This window comes from Eurypyga helias, unplaced genomic scaffold (genome assembly GCF_000690775.1).
Source record: "Eurypyga helias isolate BGI_N326 unplaced genomic scaffold, ASM69077v1 scaffold36120, whole genome shotgun sequence".
Lineage (NCBI taxonomy): Eukaryota > Metazoa > Chordata > Aves > Eurypygiformes > Eurypygidae > Eurypyga > Eurypyga helias.
Window position 1 is genome coordinate 1 of NW_010228383.1, and position 24,250 is coordinate 24,250.

The following is a 24,250-nucleotide window of genomic DNA, read 5'->3' on the forward strand; positions in this document are numbered from 1 at the left end:
CCTGGCTGAATCCAGCACACCTGTAGTCTCTGTTCTTCCCCAGCTTCCTGCAGCGCAGCTTTACAAGCTCTCGGCTCCTGGCGATGTCTGTCCCACTCTAAGTTCACGCCTGCTGTTCTTACCGACCCTTGCCAGCAGTGAATGAAGGCCGACTGCAGGGGGGCAAGTCTGCGGTGGCATTTGGGAGCTCAGGGAATGACACAAAGCAGTCCCGGTTTGTGCCCCCAAGTATTCACCATCTAATGGGACCTGGCAAGAACACAGCAGACCGGGTTCCAATTTACAGCCACTTCTCCCCTGAGCTAGGGCGCTTTTTTCCTCAATTATTGTTATTTTTTTAAGCTGACAGGCTTGTAGCTACCATTTTCACCAGAGAATTACTTGTTTTGGTGCAGATGCGAATGAGAGCAACATGCAGAGGTGACTCCGCTGCACCCGTTTGCTACTCTGTTGCAGTTTTCCAACACTGCAACTCTGATTTCTCACTTTTCCCCAATTAACCATTTCATTCTCTTTTTTACATAGAAGAACGTTTCTTGAGTAGTGACAGATCTCTAGAAGCTATTCACACAGACAACTAGAGGAAAGCCTTGGAAAAGCTTCTGGTCTCCTGAACACTGTTCGGGATTTCAAACACCAAGGAACAAACCCAAGGGGGACAGCACCTCCTGGTTTGCCTGGGTTTGCCTGGCGTGCAGCTCCGTGAGGTGCAAAGGGAGAAGCCTGCACCCACAGGCATCCAGAATCAAAGCCGCATCAAGTGAGGTGATGTCAGACGGGGAAAAGCCGCTGTTCTGAGGCCCAGGAGAGCAGCCACTGCACTCCCGTTCCTGTGTCACGTGGCTGCAGCTGGGTGCCTCATGCCTCGGACCCAACGACACAGGGTGCAGGAGAAGATCCGTTGCCTGTGCTGTCAAGCCCACCGTTGGTTTGATTTCACGAGCTTGCACGAAAACCAGTAAGCTCAAATGAAAAGGCAACAGCTGCAAAGGTTTCCGAAGAAAATAATCCAACCAAGCCTGAAGCCTGAACGGAGGCGGCTCGCTAGCGGGAATTTACTTTATGGCCAGAAGAGGGCACTTGAAAACCAGCCGAAGATGCTGGATTTGGGGTTGGCTCTTCTTCCCTTGAGCACCTCCTATTGCCAGTCTGTTAGCTCACCTCCAGGTTCCAGGAGATGGACCAGCCCCGAGAGTAAAGTCTCCTCCTTTCCAGCTTCCTACTGTATGTGCAGTGTTCAAAACCCTCTGAATCTGACACAGGATCCTCCAACTTCCCTGTCACCAGCCGGCTGCCGCATCCTACCTTCAAACATTCTCAGCCCCGCGGTACACGAAAGAAAACCCAGTACAGCCGGAGAGCTGCCATTCTGGAGTCCTGTTTCTGGTTACGTACCAGGTTACAAGTTACTGTTACATGTAGGTAATGCCACAGGCTCGGGAAGCAAGGGAAGTGGCATCCAAGAGTTTTAAGGAGAGGAAATTCTAGATCCTGTCAGGTTACCAAGAATCCTCTCATTTGCTGGAAAAAAAAAAAAAAAAAAATCTCATCGGAGACACTGGGCCATGTAGGGCACTGAACTTCTCATTTTTACTGTCTCCTAAGTACTACAAAACTGTAAGTACAGGGAAAATCTTGCCCCCTAATACCAGGTGATTTTTCTGTGTGCAAAGCACTGGCAATCTGAACACGCCGTTTCGTTCTTTAAACAGTCCCTCTGCGAGGGCTGTTCAAGGAAGAAACTTCCCAGTCCTTTGCCAGAAGGGAAGATCAACAGAATCATTACAGAAGATGGAAAATTATACAGCCCCTAACATTTATTCTGTAACTGCAGGAGGGTAGGAACGGAAACCTCAGCTTTGAAACACGCAACCTATTTTGAAAGGGGTGGGATTGTTCTTCACGGACGCCGTACCAGACAGCCTACCGACCAGCGATGGAAGTTTCTCGTAGAGGGTATTCCCACCGCCAGATAGCAATAAAAATAAACTGAATTTCAGAGCTGTTCTTAGGCATTTGGCCTTAGGCATTTGCGTATTTTTATATTCTACACAGATGCTGTTTATGATTCAAAGTTACACTGAAAAGTTATTAATGCTTCCTCACCGTACCAACATCAGTCACGTTCAGCGCCATGAAGCCCCCACAGAATGTTCCCAGACAGGGTGTGTATTTTTACCTTATCTTTATCCACGCCGGGCTCTCTGTACGCTGTCCATCTCTGGGCATCGTCGCTGTACAAGATTCTGTAGGCTGAGACGTAATAGTGGAACTCTGCTAAGGTTGACCCAGTAGTTATAATACCTTTGAAAGTGAAAGCTCCCAGTTAGACAAAAACACGGTAGCAGTTTGTAAAAACTATAGAATCACAGAACCACAGAACGGTTGGGGTTGGAAGGGGCCTTAAAGACCATCCCGTTCCAACCCCCCTGCCATGGGCAGGGACACCTTCCACTAGACCAGGTTGCTCCAAGCCTCATCCAGCCTGGCCTTGGACACTTCCAGGGATGGGGCATCCACAGCTTCTCTGGGCAACCTGTTCCAGTGCCTCACCACCCTGTCCGGGAAGAACTTCTTCCTGATATCCAACCTAAACCTCCCCACTTTCAGTTTATACCCGTTACCCCTTGTCCTGTCACTACAGGCCCTTGTAGAAAGTCCCCCCCAGCTTCCCTGTAGCCCCTTCAGGAGGGGGCCTAACAGATCGGCCTTTGCACGTGGAGTTACGCAGTTGGAATCTCCACTGGCCCGGCTACACTTTGAAAGGTTTCTCCAAGGTGCCAGGGTCTGAGGTTTCTCCAGTGACTGAAACTTGATCATCGCTGTACTTACTCTTGTATTTCAATTCTCGCGCTATAAGCTTGCTAAGCACTTTTCCCCCATTTCCTGTGGGAAACGAACAGCCTGTTCATGTGAGCATGGCCCACTCCCGTCTCCAGAGGCAGCACCTCCCTTCCCAGCTTTTGTACTGCCAACCTGAGAGCAGCACTGGAAGAACCACCGCTCCGAGCCGACACTTCGGCGCTGCACAACGCCGCGCACAGGAAAGCTGTTTTGTAAAAGCTTATTAGCAGGGGAATTAGAGGAGTGATGTCAAACCCCAACAGTCCCCAGGGAGGCCGTAACGAAAGCCGCCTGTAGAGCCGAGGCACGCAGTGGCGGGGGGGGGGGCAGGGTGTGCAGCTGCGTCTATAGAGGCCAACCCACACGTTCCGGAGGGGCAAGCCCCAGCTGATCCGAGGAAGGTGTTTCACCAACCTCAAAGCCCGGGAGTCTGTGAAGCACTCTACCTAAAGCCGCTTCATTTGTGCCGTAAGTCAGACTGCAAGCATTAACAGCGGCGAATCACCTCTGAATAACCAAATAAAAACAGAAAACTAACGTCAGCACAGGAGACACGACAGCTGCCCTGCCACTACTTGGGACACCCCTCAGGTTAACGCCAACATGATGCCTCAGCGTGTCACCACTCAGCAGGGCCACGTCGTGATCAACACAAGCAGGTAACCAGGAGCTCACACAACTCCCAAAACGTGAAACAAACCATCCAGAGCAGATGGGAAACAACCCCCCCAGCTGTCTCTCCACATGAGCCCAGCTACTAAAATCACGACGGATGCTCCATCACCATCTCAGGGACGGGGCAGAGCCTAACCCAGACTCTGGCTGCATCAGCCTGCACCGTTCAGTCTGTTTGCCGAGGGAAAGTACAACAGACTGCGGAGGGGTGCAGCAGGCTCCTCAGTGTATTAGGCAGGACATGGAACCAGCTTTGCTGTGTGGTGATTCAATGTCACCTGGGCTTCATCTGAGACCAAGCGCTGGAGAAAAGGATGTCAGGAACCAGACGTGTTGAATGCCACCCAAAAGCCACATCAGATTCACTCACCTGTTATTCTCTTTTCTTTATTCAAGCCAATCTGCAACCACTGATGTTCATCACTGACAAAAGCAGCCCATGGAGGACCAGCCCTTTTTAGCCTGGCATTTTCAGGTTTCCAAATGTTCACTTCTCCTGTTTGGTCAGACCACTCAAGAACAGACGATGCCGTGATCTGGGAATCGGGGATTACCCTGGATTCCATCCCGAGTGTCCCATAGCAACCTGAACAATAGAAAAGGTGATGATTCAAAATGAAAATTCAAGTTAACTCCAAGCAGGTAAAATAACTGTGTAAGACTTCACATGCAAGTACTAAACTGCCATCCAAATTTATTCTGTAGCAGCACTGCCAACAGCACACACCGTCTTCTGCTTCCTAACAGTGATGCTGGAACCAAACTTGTGGTCAGGAGTATTCCATGATTTATGCCTGCTCCAGAGTAATGCGGATATTCTCTCAACCACCACCCACACAGAGCACAAGATGAGAAGCTCTGGGGGAGCTGTCACGGTTCAAGAGTGCGTGTGGTTCATGCAGGACGGGAAACAGACTATTGATCACTTGTTCCTTTTTTGTGCCTGTATAACTTGTTGGTTTTTACACCCACCTGAGTACCACAGTGCTAATTCAAACCATACACCAGAGCATGTAGGGAGTGATGTCATAACTGTGGCCCTGAGCTCAAACATGTCCTTGAAATCACTTGTATTTTTTGTCACCATTCTTACTAGAAGTTTATTCCCATGTCCCATTCTGCTGATGGCTAAAAAACATCTCCTTGGCTCCTGGCTAAATTTTCTTGTGGGTAGTTGATAGCCATTTGTGCTTTGCTAAAATCTTGTTCTGTAGCACTGACAACTCTTCCCTCTCACGCAGGTATTGCCCAGACACAGCAGTGAAGAGCCAGCCTGCACGACCCAGCCCGGTTTCCCTCTCCCGCCGGGCCCCCCTGCAGCCCTCCTCTGCACCAAGGGCAGGCGCCCATCCCTCAGGGGAGGTGCAGGTGGCAGAGCCCACGTCTCGCTGGGTGCCAGGCACAGCCTTGCCCACGTCCCTCTGGATCCCAGGCACAGCCCTGCCCACCTCCTGTGCCACAGCATTAACAGTTCGCTGTCTCCACTGGATGAACTTCACCTGCTGGAGCACAGGATCACAACAGCCCTCCGCTAACCGGATCCTTTCCCTCAGCCGCTATTTCCACCTACCATGCTGCCAGGCCTTCCTGCACAGCCACGTTCTCCTCCCCCTGCGCTGACCACACCTCTGGCGTTAACAACACGCTCTCCTTGAGTGTGTGCCAAGCAGAACCACACTAGTAACTCCACCACAGTCTGATAAACCTCATCTGAGCACACCAGAGAGCCCTCTTCTCCCCTCAGTGAACTCCTGGGCCACCCAACTCCTTATGTTCTAATCTAGACCTGCATCTTGTCGCCAGCTAATTCAGTATTGCCACTCAAATGTGCCACTGAAATCCTGATAGTCTGAATCAGCATTCTGTCCTATCTCTTCGTATTTCCAGGCCGTTTAATTACTTCCACATACACTATCCGGTCACATTTTGAAAGCCAAAAAACCCAACAGACCCCGCCTTGATCACAGTGCTCAATACGCTCCACACATAAGGACACCAGACATGCAGTTGCTTCGTCCAGCTCCTGCAGAGCTCTGGGGGAGAAACTGAGTAGTAATGGGTTATATTTTCTAATTTTTGCTTGTTTGTGTATGTTTCCATCTCCAAACACTCCTGTCCGTCAGATTCCTGCCTTTATATCCCCATCCAGCAACACTTTCAGTTATATATTAGGACAAGCGTTTGTTTACTTTTAAGGAGAATGTGTATGATTTCCCCTTCGATTGTTTCACTTTATCCTTACAGAAAACAGACATAATGCTTTTGTTAGGGGTTTTGATAACAGTATAAAAACCCCCTGAAGAACCTAAGGAAAGGCCACTGCCCTCACAAGTCTTCCAACATCTGTTCAAAGACGGCATTTAAAGTGACTTACAGAGGAGATCGCTCCCATTTCAACAACTACAGGTAATTTATGTGAAAACCAGGTAGTTGACAGTAAGCCATGCAAAGCGATCAAGGTTAAGAAGGGAGGAACGCTCGTTACACCACTCGGCACCCGGGTACTCATTTGTGAAACGAACCAGGGCAGCCGGGGGGAACACGACTTGCACACACAGAGCAAGGCCCTTCCAGAGCAAGGGACAGTAATTTATCACATAGCACAGAGTGCAGGAATATGGGAGGAAAAAAAAAGGAAAAGGAGGTGGAGAAAGTTGAGGAATCCTTTTGGGACTTCCGCTAGCATTCTCAGCGGGCAACAAGTGTAAGGATTAGACCTGGAAAAAACCCTGGAACTCAGCGTTGTTACAAATAAAGAGCAACTCTCAGGTGCCCAGCGCAGCTGTAGCAGCGTGTTCGGAGCACAGGAGTGAAGTCGCTTCACAGCGGGCTGAAACAGGAACATCACCTGAAGGAAGCTTTCTGCAGATGAGCAGGGCTTACTTCACCCGTCGCGTTAACTAATCCAAGTGAGATGGCAAAACAATTCAAAAATACACATTACTGAGGAAGCAGCTAAATAAAATTCTAACTAGAACAAACATTAAGAAATGACACCTGCACACTTACTTCTACTCACAGAACGTGTACAAAAGCATCAAGGTGTAATAGATGTGATAACGCTTACCGCTTGTCTTAAACGTGAAGAGACTTGTCGACAAGGGTCCCCTGCAGAGAAGAAAAGATGGGTTTTGTGGCAGTCGGTGAGGGAACTTGAAACAAACTGTGTTCGCTTTACATTGCCTGTCTGCTCACTTGCCACGGCAGCCTGCGCACATAGGCTGAACGCGCGCTTCCCGATGACCGTAACGCTCCTGGCCACCGCGCTTGTGCCGAACGCGCGGCGGCACCTTTTCAGCCGAGATCTACTGCAGAGATACGGAGTCGAAGGCAGAACGCAAAACTGACTGAAATGCTCCCTTTTCAATTAAGCTAATCATCATAACGAGAATCGGTCTCCTCGGACTGCTTTCCTTCCTGGGACTCCTGAGACAGAAGGACAAGTTACACTCTTGTCCCTGCAACTGCAAAGTTGCCATTAAACTATGATTTTTCCACAGACCATGAGGAATTTATGGTCCTGCCAAGCGTTGTGGAAGATAAAACCTCCTTGCTGAATTTGGAAAATTAATGTCTAGGGGTTAAAAATACCTGGTAAAACAATCAGACCATAGCAAGAGAGCACGGCGAGAACCTTGCAGAGAAGCCGTCCGGGGAGCCCGTAGCTCTGCCAGCTGACATTAATCCCCCGATGAGACACTACCAGGATCTAAGGTGCTGAAGAGAAGGAGAACACAGGACGTGCACTTACGCTTTTGAGGTGACGTTGTTAGCCAGGGAGCCTTCGTAGTACGGAATGCCCTTGCTGATTACAACGTTAATCTGGCCACCCAGAGTATTGGACACAACGCCTGCGTGAACGCCAGCCATACACAGCGATGACGACTTGAAGAGGGGAAAGAAGAAAGATCGAGAACCACACTGTAACTGCGTTGAACACTACGCTGCGTGCTGTAAATGCTGCACTGCCCGGTTACAGTCGCCGTTGTTATTACATTCAGAAACCGTGCTTACTTAACCAGTATCTCTCTTGGTTAGAAGCCATTCATCTTTGGTTTATTATGGAATTCTCAAAAACGGCAAAAGAAGCCCCTGCATTTCACTCCATCCTCGCCCAGACGTATCTAAAAGGTAACTCCTGTAATCAGATAAGCTCCAACAAGCAGCAAGGTGAATCGGCCTGAAAAGGCCAGGCAGCCACATTTTCAGCCTACGGTAATCTTTTATGTTGAACACCACAAGCTGAATGCATAAATCCACAGGAAGCCTTCTAACAGAAAGCACACTGGAGATATGTTAATTCATTTTCTCAGTTACGGAGTGATGCACTGCAGATTTCATAGCTCTTAACTGACGGGTTATGTTTTTTTACTTTAACTCATGGCTAAACATGGTTCAACCATCCGGCAGCCTGATCACACAATTCATGCCGAAGCAGCTGATTACCGAGGCTGTACAGGTCAGTGGAGATCAGCTACACAAAAAAACCCAGTTTGCAGGACATCCTGTTCTTTCCTTCTCCCCCTGGACAACCGTTAGCCCAGATCCGCCTACAGACGTCAGGGTGGCATGTTCATCTCCCTGGCTTGAAGGCTTGCTGTGCCACGGAGAGCAGCACTCGCTCGCTACACCAAGTCCTTCGGGCACGGCACAGAGTGAGCAGAGGAAGATGCCCATCTCCCAGACCAAAAGTAGCCTGGGAGATCTCCTCCAGCTGGGAAGCAAACCTTGCCAGGGCAAAGGGGCTTGACCAAGGAACACCCTGGGACTCAGTTCCGAAAAAGTCTCAGCAGCAGCGGCTTTGCACACACCCACCGCCTGCACCAGGGTTTCCAGAGGACTGCCGACTCGCACAGCACGGCAGGCACAAGCAGAGCTATTCACAGGCGTTCTGGCAGCGTGCAGCCCTCGGGTGCGCACGCACAGGCAGCGGCTCTGCGGCCCCTCGCACATAACCAACGAGGCTGGGATCAACCTCATTTTAGAAGATCGAGTGGGCCCAAGCTGCCTGCGAAGGACCACTTGGCCATCTCCCAGTATTCCTTCCAGAAACGTGTAGGTTGCTATTACTCGTGTGGTATCCCCGAGCGGAGTTACCCGAGTCCGTACGCAGCAGACGAGGAGCGCAGACTTGTGTGTACGGTCACAGTCGATCCGGAGCCGGCTGCTAGCCGCTGCTGCCAGACACACCTGCTGCACTGCACTGCTCCGCCAGCGGAGCCTCGCCACAGCTCTTTAAGGGGGAATCAGCAGGTCCTTTCCAGAGAAGGAAGACTTCACGGATTATTTTCTTTCTCACATTATTTTAAAGAGAGAACAGCTTTCTCCAGCGCGACTTCTTCAGAGATGGCTGTGTGCTGCAGCAGGCCTGTTTCGCAAGCTCACTGGCAGACACACCCTGCTCACCAAGACCTTTCCAAACGTAGTACACCGACATATAAAAACTCTAACCCTATGCTCCCCTTTCCATGACAGGGCAGGCATGGAATTCTGCAGCAGATGCAGCCTGCTCCTCCCCGCTCACCAGCAGATGTCGGGTATGAGCGCTCCAGGCCCTCAAGGACTGCGGGCATTAGGGTCACACACAAAGGATCAAGGTTTAGGGTATGTTATCAAAGCAGCAAGCAGCTGCTTAGCATTGGAACGAGACGCACGAGGAGCCTCTGCCTGAAACTGTCTCAAGTGCTGGGCAGATTGATTTCTTTCCACACTATACTTTTGCTATACTTTATGGCTTTCTTTCGGAGCCATAAAGTATACCAAAAGTCACCCGGCATTTATTTCCTAACATTTCCTTTTTCCTCCACAGAAAACAGTTTTTCCAGATTTTGGCAGAAAACCTCCCAACAAGCAGGACTCCTACGGATGCTGCAGGTATGCTGGGCAGAGCACCAACTTCCCTGTGTTTCTGGCTACAGGAATTGCCTCCCAGCCCTTCAGTGAGGACTAGCTGTGCACCACCATGTGTAGCGCAGTTACGCTGTGCTGACACTCTTCCATGGGGGTAATTATTTAAGCAGGTAGCCTGGGTTTACAGATATTTGAGAAAGGAAAATCAAAAAGGGACGCTTTGGCTTCATATTAAATATTAAAATCTTTGCCTCATAACGATTTAAAACTGTCTTTCCTCTGTGCTAGATCTAACGGCACTACCTGACCTCTCGGAGGTGGCAGGATGTGAAGCACCAGCCACCGAGCAGCTCGGTTCGGTGCAGGAGGTACACATTCCAGAACGCAGGCAGCAGAACCAACGCCAACAACTACGTTTGACTTTGAACTGTGCAGCGCGTTTTACCAGAATTCACACGAGCCCATGGTTCTTTTTACTTACATCTCTGTATCCGTGGGGAATGGTGCCTGAAGTATCGGCGAAAGGAATCACACATCCAGCTGGACAGTACTTACTGGGAGAGAAGAGAATCTCAAGTCAAGACATGCATGCAGCTACAACTCTTACGGTGCTGTAAAACAGTCACTGCTCTTTGGATTTACAATACCCTGTTAGCATTCCTATATCACTAGTAAAGGACAGATCCTAACTGAAGACACGCCAAATCAGACAGGAACAATACTCAGGAAGAGAAGTGCACCTCAGGAGAACGAACATTTGAAAAGGTTTTTGGAATGTCTGAGCTGACACTGCAGTTCCAATATGATTAATTAATTAAGCCAGCTTTTTAGAATACAGATGCTGTGTGGCTTCTGTAAATTGAAACTCATATAACCACCAGTATTAATGAATTCTATTTTATAAACCAGAACCCTGCGTGTCTGTTGGTTTTGCATCTTTAAGTAACGCATCTGAAAGGTAGTAATATTTTACACCAGCTCCTGGCAACGCTCTGATCGTAGAACACCGCCCACGTGCAGTTAGTACCACGAGCTCCTGGAGAGCAGGAGGCAAGACGCGCACCTCTGCTGCAAGCCCGGGTTCCCAGCCTAGTGCCGCTTCACCCCGCATGCACCAAAACCATCGCATCTTCCAGACCTGACAGCGGCCCGGGGCACGCCGTTAGCATTTTCACTGCAGTGCAACAAGCTGAAGGGACACTGCTGGTAGATGACAACAGTGGGAACTGGGGACTTCGCACATGTCGAGCAGGGCCAGAACCTGCCACTACGGCCCTGTTTGGGCACTTGGGAAGATGAGAGAGAAGTGCAAAGGTGGCACTCTGAAACATTTCAGGCCACGGCTCAAGTTCTCCATGACAGTCTGCAACTCCCCCCGCTGTCCTTGCTTTAGGTGGAAATGGAGAGGGAAGCGCTCAGGAACCAACATACCTTTCCCCCATAAAGCAGGAACAGCGTTTTATGTCCCTACAGGACCTCAGTAATTCACACCAAACTGTGCAATGGGTTTGCTGTTTTCAGCCCATTTCATAGTTCAGCGCTCCTTTGATAACTGCAATACGAATGTCGGTATTTAAGGCGTACACCTGCTGCGATACGTGTTCGCAATATCCCTTCTGGGGGAACTCCTATGTCAGTGCAGATTAACGAGGTTCTACTGCGTTCTGCACGAAAGTAACCAAACTGGACAGAGAGGGCAAGAGCGAGACGGGAAGGGGGAGTGCAAATACCAGGATTACTCAGCTCCAAGCCTAATTCACTCATTTCTGAAGCGCTCTGGGCAGCCAATTTTCAGGTTGCATCAGGTATAAGTAACAGTGTGGAGCAGCAAAACTAAAATTACTTTAATAAAGAGGTTGTTGGGGAGAGAGGTAAAAGTCAGTCTTACGTGAATTCTGGTTCGGAAAAGTGACTTGCATTGTCTAAACAGGTAATTAGGTCTGGAAAGAAAAAACAGTAGGTCAAGAGGATGATAGAGACACAAGTTTGAGTACGCTAAAGTGCACAGCAGTATACATTTAAGCCTCTGTGGCTTAACTGAAAGTCACAGAATGAAAAAACAAACACGTTCCTACTAAAATTTCTTGCAACAGATTTTGTGTTACCATAGGACCTTGGTAATTTGTCTGAGTAACGGGGAAATCCGCTGAGAACGTGACATGGACAAGAAGAGAAACACTACAAACGTTCCTTCCCTGTGCAGCTTAATCTTAATTGGCAGCAGTACGTCAGAGACCCTGACATAATTCCGAGAGACAAACAGACGCCCCTCTCACAGAGCCAAATTAATAAGCTACCCAAATGGGCCTGTGGGCTCAGCATTCAGCGGTCCTACCGTGCTGAAACCAGGCAGCTGAGGAACAAACGTGAGCGTCATGTTACTGGCATCCACTGCTATCTCCAGTTCCGTGTCTGCTGCCTACCAGCACGTACAGTACAGAGACAGAAGCATGAGAAAACCCACAAAACAAAAATTAAAAATGAAAACTATTTCCAGAGTTACTTCTGGAAAGGGTTTTCTCACCCTTGCGTCTCGTGAAGCAGCTGCTGCCAATCCTTCTTCATCTTCTCATGGTCCGTGTACGTCACACACCGTTACAGTGAGCGGAAGGAGACGCAGAACGGACACAGCAACCTCTTTGAGAGGCTGGAGTGACCAAACACAAGGCAAAAACAAGAAATGGCAAAAAGACTAAAAAGTAGTCTGCAGATTATATCCTTAAGGAGTTGAGGGGGTATAGGCAACTGTTACTGAAGTAGAATTTTCCACAAGGCTGGTCTGTATAAAAAGCACCTCTGGATAAGAAAAAATTTTAGTTATCTGCCATCCTGAATGCTACCTGAAAAAATGCATTTTGCCCTTTATCTGATCAGAGATAACCGATTCCTGCTCTGCTCTCCAGGGCAAGATTTGAACCATTTCTTTACAACTACAGTAGCTTAAACAGGAACTGAACAGTCCAGTTTCCTACACAGAAGTATCAGAAGACAGTATTCTAAGTCTTCATTTCTGGAAGCTGATTTGTGAGAACGCAGGAATCGGCGTATTAGCTCTGTGTTGTTACTAAACAGCTCCGATTTTACCAGCACAGAAACATGACCAAATGACAACAAATACCTGGTTTGTCAGTGGTTGAATAAGCTGCAAGAAATCCACGTCCAGAGGTGTGTGTTCCACTCATGAACTGTACCGTGACTTCATTACTTTTTGAAGTAATTAAACCATCCATCTGAAAGCCAAACCCACAGTATTTCCCTGCAGAGAGAAAGGGGAGACCAAAACCAACCTCAGTAACAAGCCTCTGTTTGCGTTTGCAGTGTGAAGCTCGCATGACTCCTCACCCACATTCAGAACAAAAACCCCAACACTAACAGTCACTGCCCACGTAAAGCGAACGGCGGAGCGTGGGCATCGCACTGCGCTGTCACTGCCAACAGGGGAGAGCCTCTGTGCCCCTAACGTGTCGCCTCACAGTCCTTCAGAGACCACGAGGAATCTGCTAAGGAAGAGGATCAAGTTAGGGCAACAGGAACCATTTGCGGAAGCAAATGAGGCACAAGCCCCTCTCCTCCCCCAGCTTTTGGGGCAGTTCTTCCCTGCTGACTACTTCAGGGCTTCTGTCAAGGACTGGTCTGCACTTTGGACAGCAGCAGGCCCAACGCGTTGCACAGCCACATTAACGGACAAGCCTACGCGAGTACCGCTGACACAGCCAGCTGGCTCGCTCGCTGCTGCTGCACCTGTAAAACCCAACAGAGGTTCTGCATCTCGACGCTTCTCTTGCTACCCAAAACGACCACAAAAAACCCCACTACAGTTTAAACTGAGATGCTGGAATCTGCAGATATTGGCAGCGTTTGCCTAGGAAATCCCAGAATTACTACCAAATGACATTACTGTTAAACAGCCCCAAGTCAAGATGGAATTCTCCAGTCCTACTGACTAGTTAACAAAATACCCATCAGTCTATTAACCTGTTAAGGAAGAACAGTGTTTCCTGTTCTACAGGCTCCCTTGACCGTTCAGGGCTGTAAACCACCAGCAGCCCTGTCTGCGACTCAGCAGTGGGTAACCACCGGCAGCAAGCGACACCGCATGCATTTCACTCGGCCCTTCGCTGACTTGCTGTTGCGGTAAGTACATTACCAGAGCCTGAAACGGTGAAAAAGGAAGTCAGGCTCCCTTCGCAACTACAGGCCAGTTACAGTGCTGATGTAGGGGGAGTGGAGTAAGAACTGTTCCTCCAGGGCAGTCTTAACAAAAATAACCCAAAACAAATAGAGTGTGTATGTCAAACTCCTTTCAAAAGTGACCTGCACTCTCAAACACTACCAAACCAGGAAAAATGAGAAGTACAAATTCCTGTGATTTTTCAGAGCTATCTAAATGTTGCTTATTCAGGTATTTCTTGAACAAAGCAAGGGTATTTTCTAATGAAAAACCAGAAAAAGGGTTTTACAATACTTTATATAATACCATAAGTTTAATTAAACACCACCTTACCTCAATTCACTACTTAAACCAGTTGCCAGCAGGTTACAGAGAAGTAGGTTCCCTTTTACCAAGGATCCACACTGACCTGTGTTTTGCTCTAAGTCATGTTTAATTCATTAATTGCATTCGTTATGACGAAGTGCATCATTTCTCCACCCACCACTTGAAGTTTTGTTTTCAGCCAGTGGACCTTGTTACATGACTGACCAGCACGAGACTCCTCTCGGGGTAGGTCAGGCTGTCCAAAGACACCATTGATCCTCTTCTCCGGGCAAACACACAGGGCAAGACATTCAAATGTAGCTCAGATACACTAACCGGCGCGGCACGCACCACGGAGATACAGCCTGTGACAACCTGCAGACCTCATGATTCCCAGCAAGACGGCTTTTTGAGACGATGAATCATTTTTCAAACTCGTCCCTGGCCTCAAGCCCCATTTTTCGCAATTTTTTAAAAAGGAGGCAGTAGCAATGGATAAACACGGCTGTCATGACGCCTCCGTCAGTGGCACGTGCAGGTGTAATATCACCATTTTGCCTGGACTTAGGTATGGAAGAACCCCAGCACAGCAACATAAACAGCAGCGGAAGGAACTCCCACGATAGCTTATGTACTCTGCTCCTACAGATCCGGGCTTACGTTGTAGGCATTAGTAGGTACATCTGACTGCAGACACACCGCACAGTGACTGGACTGTGATGAAACCCAGCACACAACACCTCCAGATCTTACCTAAACTAGAGACACACTTAACACTGAGGATTTCAATGTTCTTTGGGTTTGCTGAGAAATACTCAAAAGACTAGCCCTTAATAGCTTCATCAGAAACCTCCTCTGTTTATCACTGCACTAACCCACTAACAATTCATTTCTGGATCTAATCAGCAAATTTTTCAGTCACTTTGGGTTAAAGTGGGTATCACTGATTTTCAGATCTTACGTAACACAAGTATTGTAACGTTCGACCATGTCAGTAGCCTTGGACAGAAGAAACTTCGGAAAAATCCCTGTTTCTTCCAAACAAATCCAGGTGAGTTTCATCTCTCCAGTGTTTTTTTTGCTTCAAACATGAACATTCAAGAATCTGCATCACCTGTACGTGCCACTGTTAATGGCACTGTTTGTTCTGCAACTTACTTTATTAAGAGCAGGACAACACACGCATTTGCTCAACATCCCGTGCTGCTGCACCAGCTGGGAACAGCTGAAAGTCAAGAGAAACTAAGGAGAAAATTTACTCGAACCCATAAGTCACTTGTAAAAGTGAATAATAGACTTATCAGAACTGGACATTCCTTGCCATTTAAGGACTGCAGCGTTTCCTATTATAGACCAAGTCTGGCTCAGCAGCTCCGAGCACAGCCTTATTTTCACACACACTTACCTAGGTAACGGTTGAAAAAGAGGGTTAACAAAGCTAACAGTCCTCTAGCCTCTTCATAAAAACACTCTTATTTAGTGGGATCCTCATCTGAGTTGCACAAAAACAGTCTTGCTGAAGTAAATCTCTCTCTCTCTCTCCCCCCTCCCTAAGGAAAGAAAATAAAATTAAGCTGCACAGTAACTGTTGAGTGAAGGAAAAACGGCAATTATGTTGAGTTTTATGAAAAGTAACCACAAGGGTCTTAAAACCCTACATAAACCTTGATGTAGATGATGTCACAATGCTATTTGAAAAAAAAACCCAAACCTGCCTTATAGTCAGGAAATGCAATTTCTCCTCTTAAAGAGGAAAAAATTAAACTATGGACATTATCAGACAAGGGGGAATATTTGAACTGCACAGCTACTGAAGCCTGGCATCCTTTAATGCCACCGAGGTGAACAGCTCAAATCAGAGCTATTCCATATGAAAAGAAAGGCATTTCAGGTATGATACATAAACTACTATTTCTTTCTTTCTTTTTCTTTTTTAAAGAAGACCTCCATAGTTTTGCAATTCCCTCTCCACCGCTTACAAGAACTTTGCTAGCTACTGGGAAATATGAGGAAAAAACCCATTACAGTGGTTTCCTTTGAGAATGTGAAGAATCAAAGATTATTCCAGGATCTGTGTTGCATTTGCCATCTAATTGTTGTATGCACGAACAAAATGCGGGATGTTTTGCTACCATTGTTACCCATCATCTTTTCAGTACACTTTTAGGTTATACAAATTGTGTCAAGACAGACAGGCATTTATTATATACACTTCAACAGCAGTAAAGAAAATGCAGTTGCTTAATAATTACATGAAGAACAGTCTGGCATTCCAAACAGAGAGCTCATCTGCTGAGCAGCCATGAAATGAGCACGGCACCAGAGAAAGGGACACTCACACTAACGTTTTCTTTACTGCTCTTACAGTTATGGTTGCACCCGTACTCCATCCCACTACTGAAGACCTGTACAACCTACAGGAGGAACTTGTCTTAGTTGTGCTTTCTAGCAGTGCTATCACAAATTTCCTAAAACTGGTCCCTGATGGCTGTTTCTCTACTGGGGAGAGGTATACACAGCACACCTCAGAGTTTTGCAGCGGTTCCCCGATGTGAAGCTCAGGCAAAAACACAACTCTGACCACAGGATTACTGAAAATCCTTTGTTTACCTTATTTGAGATTCCTGCAAACAATAAACACTTCCCTCTTTTCATCACTTCTTGTAAGACTCAGAATCCACGCTGTACATGTATCCTGTATTCAGGCAAGGTCTTACCCTGCCCAATACCCAACTGAATTACAACAACTTTCTAGGGCTACGAAAAAGAACTGAACAAATACCACACCATTAGCAGTTACTCTATGCTAGGGCAGGTAAACGAGGAGAAATCTAAAAAGCAACAAAAGTACTAACAGTATCTTCCAAGTTCTGTAAGACAACGGCTTTCAAACAGCAGTAATAAAAGCTCCTACCGATCTCTGTCCTGTTGGGGCCAATCCCATTGTGAACCCTTAAGTAACTGGAGTGACAGGAATCCGAGTCGTCAATATCAAAATCGCCAAATCTGAGCTGAACCCGCTGCCCAGGCTTCACACGAATTTCCCATTCGCAGACTGTGCTGTTGGGAGAGGTCTGTGGGTAGTTTATCGAAGCAAGAGTTCCACTTTCAGGGCCCAGAACGGTGTGTCCGCATCCATCACCTACAAAAGAACAAACAGAAATCAGCTGCGTGTGTTCACCCCGAAAGCGTCGCCGGTGCTTTAGCCATCCTGGTTTTTAGCAGTGTATAATGTGAGTTCTGTCGGGTTTTAACCACAGGAATCACAGCGCAAGAAGGCTCCAAGTTGCATGCAGATGAAACAGCAATTGTGAGAAAGCACCACTCGACTAATACTGCCTAACGTGTAACTTCTCATCACAGGTGACCAGAGAGCGGCTACAGCTTCCTCAGCGATGCAAGAGTTAATCCATAATGACTTGAAAAATTGCACAGACCCTACAGAAAGTGTCCCTGCTATTTCATCTTCCCTCAGCGCCTCTGTACGGAGGAAAGCAGGTTCTGAAAAGGAGGGAGAATCCCGCCAATGAAAGAAGAGCACATCAGTTCTGCTGCTGTCATGGTGTTGACAACCCAATGGAAGTGGAAAGGCAAGGGATGCCAAAAAGGCTACAGAAAATAGCTGCCAGGCCTGGCCATCATCAGACTGCCAGTGCACTGCTTTCTACTGTGCCACGATCCCAGTGCTGTCATTAACTCCTACAGCTCTTCACAGAACACACACCGTTTTGCTGGATGTGTACAACAAATCAAATTGTAACTCCAGCCTGGAGCCCTCCACCTAACAGCTGCAGCAATAATAACTGAAAAAAGACCTGTTGGACAAGTGGAAAAAATAGCATGTTGTGTATTCACAAAGTCAGATTTCAAAGAGCGAACTGATGAATCTGTTCACCCAACAGCTGGACATGAATTTCCCCCAGCATGCAGTACAAGCGCAAGAATGTGTGCGTTGTTTTGGAAATAAGAGAGTTTTTTAACTAACACCCATCATCCCTGGCTCTTTATAAATTACTGTATCAAGATGAAACGAAGCATTCCTGAGCACAAGGACACATCCAGCAAAACTGACACCTGCAACAACAGGAGCCCCACAAAACAAGCCTTGTAACAAAGCCTCTTTAGGACTTAGTCCCATGAGAGGAGTAGGCCAGGAACAGCATTATCATTTTCAAAATGTGACACTAGAAGGTCCGGAGACCTTTTGAAAGAGATCTGTACACATTATCCTAAAGGCAATCAGGGCCACTCAGGATCTTGAACAGAGTAATGTAAGCACAAATACCACAGACAAAAATCACATTTTATATGCTGCTAAAATATGTCTACGACACCACCCCGATGACATTTATTCTCTGTAGGTCCATTTTACCCTTCAAGATTCATGCCTCTGTATACAGCACCTACCACGTGATTACAACATATTTAACATTACCTCAAGATTTCACACTCTAGAAATTCACAAGAATCACCAGCATTTGTACTGAGATATGTTGTTTTGACAGCTAAAAGCCACAGTCTGAAAGTGTTTCATATTACACTCTACTAGGTGTAGCTCCCTACTAAACCTGCAAAGGTAAGCTAAGCTTCAGGACAAAAATTGTACACATGTAAGAATTTCAACTAAACTCCAAAATTCTGAAATGTATTTCACACAAGACTGAATGGAAAAGTGAGTCCAACACACTGAAGTGACACGGGAAAGAAACTGCGGCACTTAACTAGGTCTGATTATTCTGTTTGCAAGGGCACCTGATTTCCAGTAACGAAACCTGTTCTCTCTCTGACCTGAGTGCATTTAAAGAGAAAGCCCAAGTGCTGCTGCTATATACAGAACCAGAAGTAGATGCGAACTGCAGCTTTGTCCTGCCAGCAGCCTTGAATCCAAATGATGCGTCTGCTTTCTAAAAGGTCCCTGGAGCACGTGCTTCAGTAAAATCCAAAGTTCTATTTGTAAAGCTGCGTTTTAGCCATGTTTTTCTTTAAAACGCTTTGTTCCATACCATGACAAATACTATTTCCTTTTGGGTGACAGCGGATGAATTGCTTTCCCAAATCGCTGTTGTCCTAACACACGAGACAGTTGTCCAACATTACAAAGAGGTAACTTAAACCGTGTGTTTTGTGTATCGTTTTAATCCTCGTTTCTTTCCAAAGGCATGTTTTAAACCTAAGAGAAAGATTTATCACTCAAACCCTGTATGGCCTTGGTTTATTAGTTAGCAAACCTTTAAATGTCAGATTCCTTATTAGTCCCAATATGCTTAACATTCAAGAAAAATACTGACTCCTTTGCTGGTCAATGGGCTTCTTGCGAGCAAGTACTCACACGCATCAGAACACAGGAAGGTCAGTCTGTTAACAATAACACCAACAAATATATACTAGGCCTTTATCCATGGCGATGCCTGTGGTTAGTATTTCAAAATTCTTTATACTGCAGACATATAAGATTAATTTCCAATGTAAGCAGCAGCCAGGTTTAGGTTATGTCCTAAATAAAAACAATGAGCCAGTTAGCCTGTTCCGTGCCTTTCCCATCCTGTGACAGGGTGAGCAACCTTTCACTCCTTTACGGGTTGAAAATCCTATGCACAATCCAGAGCACTTGGCAGTTTCTCATGGCAGCGGGCCTGTCGCTGGGGTGCAGTAAGCACACAAAGGCTGTTCCTTACACCCGGGAATACCAGTAACGCACGTGATCACCTGTCCTTGGTTCTTCCTCACTCCTTTGCCTCTTAAGCCTATGCTGCTGGAAGTCAAAGACAGAGGAGGGCTTGGGTCTCCTTCTCTGCCCCAAACTGTATTTAAACTGCAAATTTCTGCAGTTACAAGTCAAAAAATCCATGCCTAACATTCATTTAAACCATCCTCTTGGCTAGTTTGCTGTTAGCCCTCTCAAGCATGAAACAACACCGGCGCTGCGCTTGTACGATGAACAGGGCTCACCTCTCTGATGAGAAAAGCTGAAGAACTCCGAAAACACTCAAACACTTTGAGGTGATAAAATGCAAATAAAATATTGTAATCTTTAAGAAGACATTGAGACTTTTCTTTTAAAGACAAATTGCTAAGAAACATCACATTTCCCCCTGGAGCTTGGAACAATCAGTCTTGCTTCCAGTGGCTAGACAGAAAAACTTTCTGGCCCATCTCATGCAGTTTAATGGAAATGCCAATCTCAATCTCCCTTTTCTTGTAGGCTTTCATAAAAACATGTGAGGAAGAACACTTCTCTGTCCATGTTAAAGAACTTGCTGTCAAATCACACTGGAAAGGAAATAGAGTTGTGCTGAACTGCATCTACAGCATCAACTTGCTGTGATGCCAGTTTTTCAAAGCAGCTCGTTCTGACTGGGCATCCAGATCTTGCTGAGTTTTTCACTTTGGTTCGTGACAGCAGAAGTGCCAGACGCTTCATGCCTGAAGAATTTTAAGCTTACTACTGCGTGTCCGGCATGCAGCATACAGCCTGCCAAGGGCAGCAGCATCACTCAGGAGCTATTTGGATATTTCTAAAAATCACACTCGCAGTGAAACTTGCAGAGCAACGAAACCTCATTTTATGTGATTGGTACGAGAAGGGGGGAGTCCTTGAGCCTCTCTGTGTAAGCAGAGCTCCACCAGTTCTGCCAAAGCAATATAAACGTGAGCGATCAGCTCCAGAGACACATACATAAATCCTGTATCAGGGCAGTGATCTGCAATACGCAGCCTCTTCTCCAAGAAAAACAGAAAGCACAATTCTTTGCACTGTGGCCACGTGTGTGGGAGCATTAACTACTTAATTAATAACTTCCAAGCAAATGAAGTGCCACAGAATCGCTTGCTTCTGTTAATCCACGTGCATGAGAGGGGAGTATCTGCGAACATGCAGAAGAGCCAGTCGTCGATTCCTAAATCCATTATTCTCCAATGGGCTGACAACTTCTGTCAGTACTCAGCTGAAGGGGTCTCTTGCTCTCCTTCAGCCCCCTCCGTCGCACAACAGACCTACCGCGTCCGCAGAACAGGTCAGGCTCTTCACAGAAGCACCAGACCGCCCGCACGTACACGCTGCACATGGTAGCAGCAGGAAGGCCTGCATGGTCCCACATGCCCCGGGGACCATGTCCACAGCAAACATGCGTAAGCTCGGCACTTCACCACAATGTGGTTGAGAAACACGGGCGTTCTCAAGAAGCCGCAGAGGAAAGCAGCCCGCTGTCGTCAGGAGAGCCATCCGTCTCTTCTGCGGGTGCCTTCGAAGGCAGTCTGGATGAACTGCCCTGACAGACTACGTATGACCCCCGGGCTATGGCACGCTGGTGTCTGGTGCAGTCACGCAGATGACTTAGAAGGGTTTCTCATACCCAAGTTCGCTGCATCAACAAACACCGAACCTGAACCAACACAAACATACCACAGTGCGTTGGATAAGAAGGTGAAATGTAATTAAATGAAGGACACTGTACGTGCAGGCGTGGGTGCTAACCACTCTATCCATACCCACAAAATAGATTAATTATTCTTTATAGTTGCTGGAGTCAATTAATCAGAACTTTCCCCCCCCCCCCATGGCTGCCATTAGTGAATGCTAATCTTGTTCTCACTACCAAAACATGTTAAAAATTAATCTTTAAGGCTAGAGAATGCTTTCCCATTCCTTACCTGGAGAAGAGAGAATGATAAAATGAAGACATCAGACAGTTGCAGATTACAGTCTGTAAGGCCTAAGTGATGCATATCAAAACCCCGAGCTCAATTTTAACACGTGGCACTGCCTTCTGAACACTCAACCAGTGGGTTTCCTGAGAAGATTTTACATATTTAAGCTATGATTTTCTGTGAGGTTGTGACTACATACGAGATGTCATTAAATCTTTCCCAACTAAGCAATGGTAGAATCAATTCTATTGGAGTTACGTAAGCAAAAGGATATTTTAAAGCCTGCGTTTTAACTCCAAGCACACAGCACTCCCTGATTCAACGCACGGCTGTAGTTCCTCCTCTCCTGTTTAGCTTCTGCACTGCCCTGCTCTTCATCAGTGTGCCACTGAAAGGCACCGCAGCTGCTTTCTGCTTTTCTCAGTGCGGGCAAGAGCGCTCACACAACCAGCAAACAGCTCCATGAATAACACACACTGAGGAGCTAAGGTCACAGGGACATCCAGTTCTAAATAGCTTGGTCAGGTATTTTCAAATGCCCTTATTTGTGTCCTCCAAACTCACTGCTGCTTCCACCAGAACCACAGAACAGTGTTCTTCAGGAAGAGATCTGCTCCTCTCTCCGAATTAATTTTCTGAACAAGCCAACGAGCTCACAGTCCACCTCCATGCCATTTATTCGCCTCAGAAGCGCACTGGTTTGAGCATTCCGTCCCACTACAGATGGTTCACAACATAAATTTCCCCACGCTCCCACAGGCGAGGCCGTAGCTCAGTAACGCCGGAAGGGCCCTTACATTAGTGCAGGCACAGACAAAAGCAAGCCTTGTCCGCCCCTTGCTTCTGGCCACTTGTCCTCACACCCTGCCTGGTCCTGGGGGTAAACACTGCTGCAGGCACACAGTAAACCAGACCAGGGACCGGAGGTGGAAATAGCTGCTAGTTTTAAATCAATCCTCCAGTTTATTTAGTGTGCACATGCAGCGGTGTCTCCCCTGACAGGGCCAGGGCAGCGTGAGGGTAGGGGAACACCAGACTGCTGCCTTCACCAGCACGGCCAGCCCGCGCTCACGGTTCACACCACCTCGAATCCCTGCCAGAAACGCAGAAACCGTCCCTCCCCTGGGAAGGGCAGTCTCACACGAGCAGCACACTGGCTCGAGCTGGCTGCAGACACCCAGCGCCCTTCCCATTCCCACAGCACCGCGCTGCCAGCACTGTGCGGCTGCCAGCGGCAGGGCAAGGGACGGAGGGCGGGGGGATGGCGGCTGTCACACCTTGGCCTGACCGACCTGTGGGGCACCCTTAGAAGGGAAAGGAAATTACAGGCTGAGGTTCAACCAAGGTGCAGCAGGACAAAAGGTAAAGCACAATAGGCATTCTGCCTTCCAAAATGTTGGCAGCTCGGTAGGGGGTCGGGGAGGGAGACAGAGGCTGATTCTTGCTCTTATAGCAAAAGTACAAAATTGAAGATGCTGTTACAACGAAATTTTACTGTTTTCATTTACAACACTAGCCACATGCTGGGCTAGTGATAATTAGCACTTGATTATTCTCATCTGTAAACACAGCTTTCCAATCATCATCTCTGGAAACACAGTCTGAGCTTTCAGCCGCTGAATTTTACGCAAAAGAGCAACACTCAGCCTTGCTAAATTTAACATCCAAAACAGGGTAATGCTTTAAAACAAAGTATCTCAAATTATCACACTGTCACAGCAGGTAAGACATTTGCTTCCCCTGCTACCATGGATGAACCAAACGGACTACTTAAACCACGGACGAGAGAGAGGAGCTGTGCAGGACCGTGTCGCAGAGCTCCGCTTGCCGATGCCGGGGAAGTGATGTCACCCAGTCCCCAGGGACAGCTGTGACTTGCTGAAGCAGTGTGCTGGCAAAGGCAGCCGACAGGCAGGCTAGCCATGCTGAGAAGTGATTTACGTGAGGACTGCGAGAGGGCTGTGTCCAACCATGCAGAAGCCCTCCCGACCTGCTGCCCACGCTGAATCACACCGACTGCTCATGCTGAAAGTTGTCTTTTGCCTGGCTCGGGCTGCCTGCCCGCTGCCCAAGACGTATCACTTAGCAATCTGTACCAATGCTTTCATTAAAATAAACGCTGCTGAGCTCTAAGTGCTAGGCAGCAGAAACACCGCTGATGAAGGAGATGAAAAATAACACGCAGCTGGTCACACAAAGCTCTATACGAATAAGCAGGGGTCAGAATAGGCTTCAAGTCTCTTGTAAAGTCTTCAAACTGTTCACCACACCAGGACCAAATGAGATTTCACAAGTCTTACGTGTGTCAGCAAAGAAGCAAAAAATTCTCCAGTGAATCCAGTAATTCACATGCTAAATTAACACTACAGTCAGCTTTTTTTCCCCTCTCTTCCATTATCAGTGGATCAACGAGACCGCCCAGCCCACACCGCTGGTGGCATAGATCCACGGTGGCATACCCTGATCTAATCACCAGCTGCTGCAGTACCACCTTGCCTCTTGTAAAGGCTGCAACTTCCCACCCTGCCCGTTCCGGAGCTTATCGGACCCTTGTTGAGCTGTACAGCAGCTTTATAGCCAGGTTACCGCCCCATCTGCCTTTTACTGAGTAAGAGTAGGGGTCAGCAGGGTCTAACAATCACTGGAGCCTGCACAATGGAGAGGAGGCGCGGTAGGGACCGGGAGGGGAGGGCGAGACAGCAGCAGCCAGGGGTAAAAATCATGTCTGGCTGGCACGGAATCAACAGAAGCGGGCAG

The 24,250-nt window shown here is 47.5% G+C and overlaps 1 protein-coding gene across 1 annotated transcript; it reads right to left on the bottom strand.

Annotated features, from left to right (window-relative positions):
• Positions 1-2,179: 2,179 nt before the first annotated feature.
• Positions 2,180-20,943, bottom strand: LOC104515196 (discoidin, CUB and LCCL domain-containing protein 2-like; the record flags this gene model as incomplete). Its single annotated transcript, XM_010159093.1, has 9 exons — positions 20,844-20,943; positions 16,761-17,057; positions 12,488-12,625; positions 11,258-11,309; positions 9,851-9,923; positions 7,271-7,404; positions 6,587-6,627; positions 3,890-4,105; positions 2,180-2,304 (listed from the first exon to the last, which is right to left on the bottom strand). Coding segments are annotated over exons 1-9 (1,176 nt in total), but the record flags the coding sequence as incomplete, so codon positions are not given.
• Between the last annotated feature and the right edge of the window lie 3,307 nt (positions 20,944-24,250).